The sequence below is a fragment of the Ochotona curzoniae genome, unplaced genomic scaffold, assembly GCF_017591425.1.
Source record: "Ochotona curzoniae isolate NIBS_2020 unplaced genomic scaffold, NIBS_Ocur_1.0 contig_3819, whole genome shotgun sequence".
In the NCBI taxonomy this organism is placed as follows: domain Eukaryota; kingdom Metazoa; phylum Chordata; class Mammalia; order Lagomorpha; family Ochotonidae; genus Ochotona; species Ochotona curzoniae.
In genome coordinates this window covers 29,237,690-29,252,758 of record NW_024466004.1, presented here as the reverse complement: position 1 = coordinate 29,252,758, position 15,069 = coordinate 29,237,690, and the positions used below count along the sequence as shown (strand labels likewise).

General features: G+C 40.7%; 1 protein-coding gene across 3 annotated transcripts in view; it reads right to left on the bottom strand.

The window, feature by feature from the left end:
• CD109 (CD109 molecule) overlaps positions 1 to 15,069 on the bottom strand; it is a 135,779-nt gene that overhangs the window by 54,053 nt on the left and 66,657 nt on the right. For all 3 annotated transcript variants that reach the window (XM_040983637.1, XM_040983638.1, XM_040983639.1), the window contains 7 exons: positions 14,755 to 14,896; positions 13,851 to 13,960; positions 11,327 to 11,551; positions 10,420 to 10,521; positions 10,268 to 10,330; positions 8,284 to 8,460; positions 5,215 to 5,367 (listed from right to left, as the gene is read on the bottom strand). In XM_040983637.1, the coding sequence (XP_040839571.1) occupies positions 5,215 to 5,367; positions 8,284 to 8,460; positions 10,268 to 10,330; positions 10,420 to 10,521; positions 11,327 to 11,551; positions 13,851 to 13,960; positions 14,755 to 14,896 (972 nt within the window). The remainder of the gene's footprint in view (positions 1 to 5,214; positions 5,368 to 8,283; positions 8,461 to 10,267; positions 10,331 to 10,419; positions 10,522 to 11,326; positions 11,552 to 13,850; positions 13,961 to 14,754; positions 14,897 to 15,069) is intronic.

Genomic DNA, 15,069 nt, shown 5'->3' with positions numbered 1-15,069 from the left:
ATGCACTAAAATCATAACACCTGTAAAGATCACAATATGAGAAGAAGGAGGATAAAGATGAATGGTGTTGACAATGGCCAGGCAGCTGGAAAAGTCTGTTGGAAATTCCCCCAGGAAAACACAGAAAAGGCACAAAGATAGAAAATACAAACAACCTGTAAAGAAAATGATGCTGGTCTGCAGACAGGATAGATGAGGAGGCTTTGCCATAACTTCTCCTGGGAGTTTTTGTTATGTAACAGGATAGACACTCTCATATTCTTTTTTTTTTTTTAAGATTTATTTTTATTATTTTTTTATTGGAAAGGCGGATATACAGAGAGGAGAGACAGAGAGGAAGATCTTCCGTTTGATGATTCACTCCCCAAGTGAGCACATCCGAAGCCAGGAGACTCTTCCAGGTCTCCCATGCGGGTGCAGGGTCCCAAAGCTTTGGGCCGTTCTCGACAGCTTTCCCAGGCCACAGGCAGGGAGCTGGATGGGAAGTGGGGCCACCGGGATAGAACTGGCGCCCATATGGGATCCCAGGCGTGCAAGGTGAGGACCTTAACCACTGCGCCACTGCACCACCGCGCCGGGCCCCAGACACTCTCATATTCTAGAACACTGACTGTAAGATATGGCTGTAGGGACCTGGTGCGATAGCGAAGCAGCTAAAGTCCTCTCCTTGAATGCACCGGGATCCCATATGGATGCAGGTTCTAATCCCGGCGGCCCTGCTTCCCATACAGCTCCCTGCTTGTAGCCTGGTAAAGCAGCCAATGACAATCCAAGGCCTTGGGACCCTGCATCCACATAGGAGACCCAGAAGTGGCTCCTGGTTCCTGGCTTCGGATTAGCTCAGCTCCAGCCATTGCAGCCAATTGGGGAGTGAACCATCAGACAGATGATCTTCCTCTCTGTCTTTCCTCCTCTCTGTATATCTGGCTTTCCAATGAAAATAAATAAATCTTAAAAAAAAAAAAAAAAAGATATGACTGTAGGAGTCGCCCAGGAAGACTGGCCTCCCTGGACACACCCCAAAGGCAGCTTTACAGAACTGTGAGGCTGGACAGGCACAGTCAGTAGTAACTATGAACATACACAGAGTTTCCACGGTACAGATCCGGAAACAGCAGCTGTCAAGGACCATGGACTCCCAGCTGTTGAGAAAGGAAAGCAGAGGGCAAGAAGATGTGCAGCTTCTAGATGATTCTGATACAACTTTCCTGACTTTTCAAACTTTACAAATCCTACAGAGAGGTCTGACCCTACCTAAGAAACAACAACTAGTAACGGCCATCAGAGTCAAAGTGTGTACTTAAAACACTCCAGTCGCAATATGAAAAAGTGCATTTTCAATAATCAAGGAAATAAAAAAGCAGATAAGCATGGGTTGAGTGCCAGAAAATAAAAAATAAGCAAATAACTGAATATAGGAAGCATCATGAGTTAGGAAAATACACTTTCTGTAGATAAGAAGAAACCTAATTCCCTACCCCATCATTTCATGATGTGCTCACAACCACAGAAACACCTGTGGCTCTAGCATCTGATAAGGGCCAGGAGTGGTCAACTGTTTCAATGACAAACCCGCTTCTCTGGAAGAAGTCCCCAGAAAATGGGCCTCATCCGTTTGTTAACCGGACCTTCAGCTACAGATACGACAGGGATAGGAGCAAGCAACTGAAGATATGTCCCGTGAAGCAAGACTAAATTGGTGGGGTTACAAAACTCACAAATTATTGATCTCTTATTCCTGGCCTGGCTGGTGGCTCCAGGATGCACTGAACATCCATGACATGAATTAATGATATAGAGATGACTTGATAAGAGTAATTTGAGATCTATGGTAAGAATTCTATTCATGCATGTATGGTATAGACAACTGTAGCCTCTTGGTTGGAACTTTAGGAATTATATAAATGATAAAGAAACATGGGCGACCTTCAACCTTGTAAAAGGGACATTTTGCTGCAGCCTGTTAACAGTGAACACCTGCCAATGGTTTGATTTATGTTTCAGGGTCATCACTTGTTCCTATGCAGAGCCACACTAGGCTGGAAGATGAGCAGAAATTATGGGAAAACACGGAAAGTATTGTTCTCATGCATCTCCTAACTCTGAAGACAGAGAGGCTAAAAAGAAGAGAAATCATCTCTTCCCCACTTTGCAAAGGGGTGGAAGTCAGCAGGAACAGACAAAATAAATCACAGACCGTTCTGGGGACAGGAGAAACAGAGAGCACTCTTCCACAAACCCAGGGATCCCATAGGCACCATCTACCCTGCCAGAGCAGCAGAAAAGAAGTAAGCAATATATTTGCTGCAAGAAAAAAAGAAAATATTAAACAAAAGTTTATAGATAAGCAGACTAGAAGCAGAAGTGCCAACTTCTCAATAACAGGAATCCCAGAAAGAAAAAAAAAATTGAAAAGAAAGAAATAAATGAAAAAATGGGCACAACTTTTTAGAATTAAAAAAAATGGAAGATGAGCATAGACTGAAGGGATAATCCATAACAGCGATAAAGTGTGAATGATAACTTGTTCCGGCCAGAGCAGAGGAAGGAGGAGGGAACAAGGACAGACAAAAAGAATGTGAGAGCATCTGAAATGTTGGTTTTGTTCGACATAACTACTGATATTGAAGACACTAACATTAGGAAATCAAGAGCAATAACTATTATTACAGTTCATGAATTAAGGACATCTAACACCAATTTAAAAAAAACAAACAGAAGGAAGCAAGCAAAGCAAACTTTGATCAAATCTTCAAAAGATAAAGAAATTAAAGAGAATAAAGTAAATTTTAAAACATGAAGCAAAGTAGCAGGGAAAGACTTCTTATTACTATCAGAGTAGATTCAAAAACAAAGCAAAATATAACAATATGTTAACAATAGATACTTTAAACAAAAACAAAGGTTGAGGGTAAAGATAGAAAAACACATCAGGCAAATATGAACCTTAAAAAAACCTAGTTTAGCAACCTTAATATATCTGATAAATATACTTTGAATACATATTTTCTATATATTTAGACATTTATAATAAGTATATTATAAATACATGGATTATATTGTAAAATATGCTAATATAGTATACTTGCCAGATGGAGGCATGCATGCTTGGGTATGTACACATGTTTATGTACACACAAAGAAATGGAATAATGTAATTATCAAAATATTCAGAAAGTCATTAACTAAGAAGTATTACTATTTTCAATAAAAATCAAATATAACATCTAAACTTTTAGAAATAATGTCAATTTCGGTAAAAGAAAAATAATCAGTATCTTTTTTTAAAAGATTTATCTTTATTTTCATTACAAAGTCAGATATACAGAGAGGAGGAGAGACAGAGAGGAAGATCTTTCGCCTGATGGTTCACTCCCCAAGTGAGCATAACCACCAGTGCTGTGCCAATCTGAAGCCAGGAGCCAGGAGCTCTTCCAGGTCTCCCACGTGGGTGCAGGGTCCCAAGGCTTGGGGCCGTGCTCCACTGCTTTCCCAGGCCACAAGCAGGGAGCTGGATGGGAAGTGGAGCTGTCAGGATTAGAACCGGCGCCCATATGGGATCCTGGCACGTTCAAGGCGAGGACTTTAGCCGCTAGGCCATGCCACTGGGCCCAATCAATATCTTTTATAGGAGTTTTTTTTGGAAAAGAAAAAATCAGTTATAGCAACTAAAGGAAATGTACAATTCATTCAAGCAAATTAACTTTACAATATAATGACAGACTCAGCCTAACCATATGTATGTCTTTTCTGGAGGCATTGATTATTGTCCAGAATCAATTAATGGACATAGAGTGTACAACCTAAATTACAACCAACAATGGCAAGTGGTAAAGTTAGAGCAAGCATTTGGCCTAGCAGTTAGGACTCCAGGAAAATGCCATAGCAGTATAACTGGGCTCCAGCCCTGGTTCCCTTCCCAGTTCCAGTTTCCAGCACTGACAGCTCAGTGGTTGGCACTCAGCCACCAATGTGGGAGCCCTGGATTCAGTCCCCAGCTCCCAGCTTCATTGCAGGGATTTCGGGAGTAAACAGACAGATGGGAACTCTGTGTCTGTCTGTCTCTGATAGTCTCTTTCCACGCCCACCCAGTGTATGCCTTTCGACCTATCAAATAATTTTAAAGGAATGTCTAAAAACTGAAATGACTAATTAATATGGGATTAGCTCATGTGATGCCAGATATCTTGCATACTTGTTGGTTTGTACATTTTCCACAGACTTCTGTGCTTTCACTCTCTCAGCATTCTATAAATTCCTAATTCAGTGGGAACTGTAATTATTTATAACTACGACAGCTAACCAAAGCAGAAAGCATTTCAAAACTACCTAAAGCTCTCTTAGATCATGTAATCCAGACTTGTGCAAGTCAATTTCCCAATACTTTCTCTGTTGTCCTAAAATAAACTGTAGGAAAATGAAGGGAAACTTTTATTATTGTGTATATTTATGCATATAGTTAGATGTTTCAATAAATGTATGCATTGTGCAATAATTAAATCAGCCTGACTACATATTTATTGCACCATATAATTCTGAGGGATAAGGGTACGCACAGTGCCATGGCAAACTAATCCACAGCCTGCTAAAATTGGCATTCCATTTGAGTACTGGTTCGTGTTCTGATTGCTCCACTTCCAATCCAGCTCCCTGCTTGTGACCTGGAAAAGCAGTGATGGATGACTCAAGTTGCTGGGACCCCACCCCCATGTAGGAAAGCTAGAGGAAGCTCCTGGCAAATGGCTTCAGGTTGACTCAACTCTGGCCATCGAAGCCATTTAGAGAGTAATTCAGCGAATGGAAGATCTCTCTTTTCCTCTCCTTCTCGCTCTGTAAAAGTCTGTCTTTCAGATAAAAACAAATCTTTAAATAACAATAAAACTGAAAATTAAAAATCTGGGGGGTAATAACATTTAAAATTATTTTCAGAGATTTTCAAGTATAGAATACATGTTTAGTGATTTCATTTGCCACACTGTACAACAGCTCTTCATCATTTACTCTTTCTAGTTTAAAGATATTTCTCACATAAGACAGCAAACATTCAATTGCAAAAACTGTCCAACATAAGCACTGGAAGAGCAAGCTTTACTGATTATTAACTGATACATGTAGAGAAAATTGTAAAATCTCTTTATTTGTGAGATAATATAATAAAATGTGTTCTTTTTCTTCTAGCATATATTTTCATAATTTAAAAAAAACTAAACTCACATTTTCCATTGAAATATCATTGGAGGTTTTCAGCAGATTCACACTTTTGTCAACAGCTGCAATGCCAATTATCGAGTTAGGCTGCGTCACCGAGACCCCTAGAGAGACTTTCTCAGATGGTACAGCAGTAACTTTACTCCAAAACAGCTCTATCTAAGAAAGGAAGAAAGAAGGATTGATTTCACTTTTTTAAAGCATTGCTTACGCATCTTACCAATAGCAAATCAATGACTCAAACCCTAAGATTCTCATCTGCCTTAGCTCTGCATACGTCTTAACTCTTCTCTAGAGAATTTAAAAAGCTTTGCTCCTGCAGTGTTTGCAAGTGAAGATTTCTCACAATGGAATAACCTCCAAACCTCCTTCACATCTCTACCTGTCCTCTTCCTTTCCTCCATCTCCTGCCTGTCAGCCCCCAGCCAGTGCTGAACAGCAGTGTCTATCACACCTAGGGAGAGCCAGTCACCATGAGGAAGCACCTTACAGAAGAAATAAACTGCAGGAGCCAGGCTTGAGGACACTCAGAAGACCAGCTGGTCCACAAAGTGAGGAGGGCTCTCCTAGCTACACAGCAAACTGGCCAAAATGCCATGAGTCTCCACTGCAGCCAGCACCTACTCTGCCATCAGGTTCTTCACAGCAGGGTCTCTCTCACAGTCAGCTAAGACATCTCACCGCAGCTGAACCACAGGAAGCCCCTTCCTGCTGGGAATTCTCATTTCTGTATCTCCGCCTTAGCACTCCACCGCACCAATGACAGCATTGCCTGGCCAAGATGACCTTAACATTCTCCTTTGCCTGATTCAACTTTTTCTAGACAGGTTTATTTCTGACCATAGTCCCTGACCTCCCTTTCCTTAGCAAATGTGACACTGCAGATCCTCTCTCTGCATCATTTGGGGTGTAAATCTTCAGTCTCTCAAGTGCAGGGACTGGGGAGCCCTCCTTCTGATGGGCAATCACCAAGGGAGTTAGCATGCCAGTGGATCACTTCAGTACCAACTGGCACACACGGAGATCATAATGAGCTTCCTGCACACCTAACCGGCCCTTCCACCTGGCCCTCCAGTAATTTTGTATTAACTCAACCTACAGCTTAAAAACTGCCTTTTGAGTTAGTGGGGTTGCTTCAACCTCTCACTTATTACATAACCTCAAAGTCTTCCTTGCCAGTTTAACTTATCCAGTGCCCTTTGTCTCTCAAGCCACTGAATCCAGTTCACTTCCTCTTTCAACATCCTAAATGTGAAGCAGAGGTGGATGGGGGCACAATATGTCCAAGACAGCCTTGCACCTTGTACTTCTTGCTCTATATCATGTCCCTCAGGGATCACATGGCTCCAGTTTGTACCTCTAGGTGGATGAATTCTAACCGTACTTCTCTTATCCCTTGTACTTCTCATTCATTTTTTCTATATGCATTACTGAGCATCAACAGTTTTACTAATTTCTTTTGTCTAAACACCTTCTATTTCTATGTAATTTCATTTTTAATGTGATGATTATTAGCATGTAAATATTAGAGATTGGTATACTTTTGCAAACAGAATTGAAACCTCCTTTCTCTTACAAGGGTATTTTTAATTCAAAGATAAAGTTGCACACAAATGTTAGGCTTACCCATGAGCCTGTATCTTACGTCTGGCCTACATACATTCAGTCTGTATTCAATACTCTACTCTGACGCCTCACTACAGTTACCCCCTGATGTAGACTCTGCGCTAGAAATACGCAGGGCTCAAATATGTGGGTTCCTGTCACCCACAAGGCAGACCTGGACTGAATTCTGGGCTCTCTGCTTGGGGCCTTCCCACCACTCTTGTTGATCGGTGTTTGGGGAAGGACCCGGTATCTGGGCTTGCTTGCTCACTCTTTGTAATGTGTGCATGTATATGTCTCAAACAAACGATTTTTTTTTATTGTTAAATTTAATCTGGTACAAAAAAATGAAATAGATGCATGGTTTTTTCAATATGAATTTTCCACGAATCTTATGAAAATCCCTTAAATCTAAGAAATTTCTAATAAATATGCCATTAATATTCCAATTTTAGTAACATTCCACAGTCTAAAGTGAGTTTTCGCACTCACTTCAGACCTGAGTCCCTTTCACAGATACATGGCTCCATGACTCCGCTTTAAAATTCAAATTTGTTTGGTAATTGTTGGAAAAACTAAAAGTAAAGATTGTTCTCTGAAACTAAGAAAATACAGTACTATATCTCCAAAAACTCTCAATAAGACAAAAAGTACAAATTTGTATTACATTTTGACGAAGTTAGCGCTAATAGTTCTCAACAAAAGAAAGTATATATTGCTGATATTTCTCAAAATTATAACAAGTTTTGGAAAAAGAGATAAGAAAAATGGACTCCACAAATCAAGAATTCAAAACAATGATCATTCTACTTAACATGACCCAAGAAGGCAACAGTGTTTAGCAAGAATAAAGGCTCGATCGATTACATGTAAAATCAATCTATCAGATTTCTTACAGTCAGGTTGCCAGGAGATTTCCCATAAAGGCTGCTTGTGTGAGATTTCACAGAGCACTGTCAGAATTGGTGGACACACTCCATAAAGATCCTCACACAAAAGAAAACCACGTTCACTGAAAGCTTGTCTTGGGTTAGTTTCCAGCTGATGAAATAGTTGGAATAAAGCTCAGCTCTGCTTCCACGTGTCACTCAGACAGCCTCCCTCCCTCCCATGCCCTTTATTTCCTCTATGCCACTATCAACACCACACATCCTATATCAGCCCTAAAATTCCATACCAGGGTGATCCTGAGCCAATGATTTGAAAACCCTCAAAGGACTTCATGGTTTGCACTGAAGTCTTACAGTCCAAAACCATACCTTATAAATAGAATCCATAGGGCCAAATAATTTCACATGCAAAAACGTACATGTGGTAACTGAAAATGAAGAGGTCCAATCACAGTTCTAAAAGTGAGTGATGTAAACTTATATCCAACTGGGCTTACTGACATTTCCTTTAAAACACTACATTTCTCAGACTTCACAAATAGGAATATTTTCTTTTAAATGCCATTACCTTAAATCTTACCTCATTTTTAAAAACAAGCTGAACAGGGATTTTGAGAACATCATTTATAATTTCACCATCATCATTTATATAATACACAATAATGCAAGCTTTTGGAGCCCAAGAATTTTCTGGTATTAAAGAGAAATTGGTTGAATCTTGTTTTCCTACAGCCACCAACTGTCCCCTGGATACTACCTGAAAATAGAAGAAGAAGTTTATTTAATTTTTATTTTATTTTATTTTTGGATAAAGCTATTAGGTTCTCAACTAAACCAGCATTTAGCAAATTTAAAGCATACAAAAAACTTTTCAATTAAATCAGCTTCAAAGCCCCAGACAAACATAGAATACAAGCTGGGAATAGGAAATGGTAAGATTAAAACATTATTGATTGGAACAACAGTAGCCTCACAGTCAAAAATATCTTTTTTGTTTGTTTGTTTTTTTAAAGAATCTGTTTTCAAGCCCAGTACAATGACTCAATGGCTAAATCCTCTCCTTGCACATTCGTCTCCTGGCTGCTCCATGTTCCATCCAGCTCCCTGCTTGTGGCCCTGGAAAAGCAGTCAAGGATGGCCCAAAGCCTTGGGATCTTGCACCCATGTGGGAGACCTAAAAGAAGCTCCAGTATCCTGGCTTGTGATCAGCTCAGCTCCAGTCATCTGGCCATCACGGCCACTTGGGAACTGAACCAGCAGATGGAAGATCTTTCTATCTCTCCTTCTCTTTGTATCTGCCTTTCCAATAAAAAATAAATCTTAGGCCCAGTGTGGTAGCACAGTGACTAAAGTCCTTGCTGTGCACGTTCCTGAATCCCATATGGGCACCAGTTTGTGTCCCAGCGGCTCCATTTCCCATCCAGCTCCATACTTGTGGCCTGGGAAAGCAGTAGAGGATAGCCCAAGCTCTTGGGACTCTGCACACAGTGTGGAAGACCAAGAAGAAGCTCCTGGCTCCTGGCTTCAGATCAACCCAGCTCTAGCCATTGCAGCCACTTGGGGAGTGAATCAGCAGATGGAAGATCTCCCTCTCTGTTTCTCCTCCTCTCTGTATGTCCGACTTCCCAATAAAACAAATAAAAATTTTTTTAAAGAGTCTTTTTTAGAAAAGAATCAATTTTCTATTAGAGGAAACATAGGGCAACATTGGAAAAGTGCATTATAAATCTATAGATAACAACCTTCATTTTCTTATATTTTATAATTTTCCATAATAAATGAAAGCTGTTTGCCTAATTTTTAAAAATCCACTTTAACTTAGAAAGGTAAATAGAGATGATGAAGAAAAAGACAGTTTCACTGTCATATGCTGAAGACAGGTTAGGACAGTTCGGGTAGCTATTCAATCTGTATCCTGTATGAGGCATCCAAGGTTTGAGACCCACCTATAGCTTCTAAAACCAGGTTCCTACTAATGCAGACCCAAGGAAATAGTGGTGAGAGCCCAAGCAATTAGGTTGCTGACACCTATACAGGAGACATGGATTGCTGATTTTCCTTAAAGATAGGTTAAGAAGGTGTGAGGCTGAATTTCAAAAATCAAGATCTACCATATCATATGACCCAGGTATCCCACTCCTAGGAATATATCCAAAGGCAGAGAAATCTGTATAAAAACTGTATAATGGAGACCAGCCTATCAGGAAGTGAAGATACACTGCATTACACATCTCCCTCCCAAATAAAAGGAGGACTCCCAATGAAACTGTTAAATATATCTTGGCAATTGGATACTAGACTTATCTACCACTGTCTATACCTACAATGCCATAATAGCGTTAAATAACAGAATGTTGGACTTGTGACTGTTGCTGAAGGACTGTACTATTGTAATAACATGGAGAAAACAGTGGGGGTGGAATTTGAAGGAGGAATGAGGAATCCCTGTGCCTAAGGAACCTTATCATGAAAAAAAAAATAGGAAGTCTAATATAAATATAAAGTAGACACTATTCAAGCTAAGTCTACAATAAGTTATAAATATAGATTCTACAAGAGATTACCATATAGCTTAGCTCCTTCAGGGGCTTGTTGCTAGCAACCACCAACTCAAAAGGTGACCCCACCTAGAAAAACAAATCTCTGTTAGTGTGAACATGCCAATGCCAAGAGAATCCAACCGTATTGTCATTACCAACTCAGTTGTAAACATTACCTTGACATTTTCATCTCTTGCTTTTAGCTGAATATATGTCTTACTGGGAGACGTAAACATGCCATGAACTTCCATGCTACTTACACTACCAAGAAAATAGGCCTATAACAAAAGAAAAGAAAGCTGTTTTTTCTTGAGTGATGCTTGAAGATGCTACCTGCTGAACAATTACCTAAAGCCAAATTCACTTTTACTTTTTTCAATGCAGAAAAAAGAAAATACATTCACCAGAAATTGTGTTTTCATCATTTCATATCTTAAATCATAAAGAAACAGATACTTTCAAAACATAGGAAAGGTTCTTCACCACCATAATATAAGATACAAAAGCATGGTCCTAGCTTATTTCAGAACAAAGATATTTTACCAGGAAACACAGCAGGAAGACAGAATGAAATGAAAAAGGATCTCTCCTTTTGTCCAAAACAGGTAGTTCAAGAAATCATTCCACCCAGCTCCACACACTGAAGTTCAGAATAAAATTCAAAAAGGCATATGTGTGGAACACCCAGCCTGGATAGGGCTGAATAACCGGAAGACAGAACTGGCTCAAACAAGCCACCTGGGAAAGGAAGCTCAACAAATACAAGTACACGTGAAACACGCTTCATTTCAGCTCTTGTGAAAAGAAGCTTTCAGGTGACTAGAAAATCAGCCTAGACTGGGGCGAATGCGGCTTCTCCATTCCAGCTTCACATTGCTGCGTTTTACTGTGCTCTTCCAAGAGAACTTACAGGAGAACATTCAGCCAAACCTTCAGTCACCATTATTAAAACACTTCTGTACTGTCTCCTTTTGTTGTGAATGGCAACATGCCCACTTCCAAGGCCCACTGAGCCTAGACAGGCTAAGTGCCCATCACACAGTTACAATTTACAGTAGCACAACCATGGCAAGCAGACAGCACCTTCAAGTGTAGTTCAACAGACTCGTTCAGGATTGGAAATTCAATCTTAAAGGTTCCGTTTGGGGGGACGGTGTAACTGATGTTCTGGTCCGCTGCCATTTCCTCACGTCTGCTGCTCCACCTGGGCCAGAGATTGGTACTGTTTCTCTGCAGCACTGCTATGATGACGTCATTTCTTCTCTCTTCCAGAGTGAGTTGATGGCCATCGGAACGAGCGACCTTCACCTGTCAAAGCAACACATCTTAAACACAGCCAACAAGAAACCCAAAGTTTAAAGATTCAATTGAGGGCCCAGCGCAGTAGCCTGGCAGCCAGTGTCCTAGCCTTGGGCGTTCCTGAATCCCATATGGGCACCAGTTTCTATCCTGGCAGCCCCACCTCCCATCCAGCTCCCTGCTTGTGGCCTGGGAAAGCAGTGGAGGACAACCCAAGGCCTTGGGACCCTGCACCCGCTTGGGAGACCTGGCAAAAGCTTCTGGCTCCTGATCGGTGCAACTCCAACTCTTTAGGTTGCCTGGAGAGTGAACCAACGGATGGAAGATCTTCCTCTCTGTCTCTCCTCCTCTCTGTATGTCTGACTTTCCAATAAAAATAAATAAATCTTAATAAAAAAAAAAAGATCCAATTGAACCAGTGTCGATGCTGGAGTACTCCTGTGAAACTGAGCCCACACAGACGACTGGTGTACTCTTTTCAGATTCGACGGCTTCTCCCTGAGTGGCATCCAACACCACTGGCCACTGCCTTCCTCGTGGCATGACTGCCTTCCTCGTGGCATGACTGCCTTCCTCTTGGTATGGCTTCCTTGCCTTGTGGCACCACCAACACCCCCTTAACTCATACTTCTCTTTTTCTGTCCTGTCGGGTTTCCCTTTCGTCTCCCTACATGCAGATATTCATCCAGACCAATTATCAACCATGGGGTTTTTTTTCCTCCTCTGCCTCTAAGTGTCACTATTCCTATTGTTTAGCTTATCTTGCAATCAGATCCAAACCCAAAATGTCCATCTTCATTTTCTCCAGAGCTTCAGCTCAATGTCTTAAATTCCTTGCAGCAAATTTCTGCTCAGTCACCTCATCCCCTCTATTTCAGCACTTCTAACACAGGGCAACCACCTCCATGTCCTATTTTTACCATTACAGTGACTGTCAGATTCAATACCTCTGTGTTCTCCCTTCCTCTCCCCACCACCCAAATCCAGCACCTGCCAAGTCCTACACTGGTGTCCCCCAGCCTCTCCAGGCGCACAGCCAGGCCCCTTGTTCCCTCCCACCCGGGAGGCTGCTGCCTTCTGTACAACACAACCCTTGGCAGTTCCCCTCCACCACTGCTTTGTCATGCTCCTCCCACGTTAAAGCTCCCAGGCTCTTTGCTGCCTAGAGCATCAGCTTTAATGCACAAGTGACACAGGATCCTCAACAGTTCCCCAAGCTTCTCCTGTTTTACCACACCCAGCCCTGTCACTGTCACTGGAAAATGCCCAGAATCTGTGAACCAGAGTTTTCTCTTTTTCCCTCGGCTCACCTTGCTCCACACCACCCGCCCACAACCAAATATTTCAAGGCTTACTAATCTTGTGAACGGATGGCTCACAGCCTCTTCTTTTGTTAAGCATCCCTTCCTCTAATCCTGGGGAAATGTCCCCCAAGCCAGCTCCCACTGGATCACTCATCTAGAGTGACCATTCTCAGCCTTGTGCTGTTTTACTTCCTCTTAAAACTGTCTAAATTGTTAGGGACTACCTAAAACTTGTCATTTAACAAGAAGCGACCTCTCCTATCTTTATATCAGAGGTCAGTAAAGGACAGCAATCAGGTAGGCAAATCCAGTATTTTATCAGAACGCAGACACCCTAAGTTGTTTAGATATTGTCAGTGGCTGCTTTCATGCTAACAGTACCAAGTTTTGCATGTCAATCACACATATGAATAAAAAGTAATTTAAGAAAAATTTTAGAAACCCAAATCCAGAAAAATATTTTGTTGGGGCCTGTTACGTACAGCAAGTCATCACTTGCAATACCGGCATCCTATACTGGAACACGTGTTCTAGTCTCAGTTGCTCCAATTCGGATAGCGCTCACTGTTAACAAGCTTGGCAAAGTCACAGATGATGCCCCAAATACGTGGATCCTGAAACCCAAGGGAGATCTACATGAAATTCCGGGTCCCTGGCTTGAGTCTGACTCAGATGCAGCCATTTGGGGAGTAAATCAACAAATGGAAAATCTCTTCCTCTCTTCTTTGCTATGTCTGTCTCTTTCTCCATATCTCTCTCACTCTTTCAAATAAATAGAAATCTAAAGGAAAAAATTTTAATGACAAAAAACTACTTTTTTAGAAAAGTTAGAAAAAGATCATTTGAAATTTCTACAAGTCTCATCAACCTAAAAATAAAAAGTGTTCTATTTTATTTTATTTTTTTGCTTCAAATTTTAGAAAACCATTGAAAGTCGCATTTCCCATTCTGTTACAAGACATTGAACTTACTTCAATGGACAGGTAATAAACACACTAACTTACAGTGGCTGTGAAGTTGAGAGATGGCTTCAAGACAGTAGCATAATCAAAAAACTCAATGATATAATCATGCTGTTTGAAAAATACATTGGAGCTTGCATTTCTTGAGACACCTGTTTTGGAAATTGCACCATTTAGAATGCAAGAGTAATATTTCACCAACAGCTTATATACATTGAATCTTCCCATCTAAGCTACTTGCCAAAGAGTCATTAGCTATCAAGACACACAAGCCTCATTTCCATACTAGCTTTGACACTGAAAGAAACACATAGTTTACCAGGTTTTCTGCGTATCCCTTCATTGCTATCCTCCCGCGGTGGCCTATACCCCAAATTATGAATGTAACTAAAGAATAATCTTTTACTTTAGGAGTATTATAGCTATTGAAGCAATAGAGCAGTCCAAAGAAGTAACCTTTATTTTCCAATTAATATAGAAGACTATTCAGGAGCAGGAGAGATGCCAGATGATGGTTAGAGATTTAAAGAAGAAGATGAAGAGGAGGAGGAAGAAGGAGAAAGAGGAACAGGAGGAGGGGAGAAAGAAGAGGAAGAGAAGGGAGAGGAGGAGACGGAGCTGGGGAGAACTAGAGAGAATAATTAAGCAGCTGAAAAAAATGTAAATGTGAACATTTCTGTGCAACTTTCAGGCTAAAGACAAAAAAAAATAGAAATGGAAAAATTTCACATAACCACCATATGTGGCTAAGTATTGACTCACAGAAAATGATTCCCCATTATTATGAAAACATTTGCAAGTTAAACTAACGAATAGTCAGGATAATTTCCACATGAAACAGCATCTTCAGAAAGGCAGTGATGCTCCCAGATGCAAGTCCTACTACAATCAAACGACAGAGCAGCATCACAGAAACAGCTTTACCTTCGCTTCAAAGGCTACAAACCTGTAAGTGATTCTGTCACTGTGGCTAAAATTTCTATTGGCCCAGGGGAAGATACATCCATGTGTTCAGAATGCCCATTTGAAAAATCCATTACCTTTTTCATCTCTTCCTCATTAAAAGAGAAGTTTGCAGATCCATTTATCTGTTTTGTTAAAAAGTTCACATTTATTTTCCAGATTTTAATTCAAATTAAAAAAAAAAAAAACTCAAGCTAAGTCACAACGAAATGATGGCCCTGGTTTGATTTTAATCACCACAAATGTGTGGGTTTTCATTTACTCAATGCGAGAAATTTTTTTACTTTTTTATAGTCAA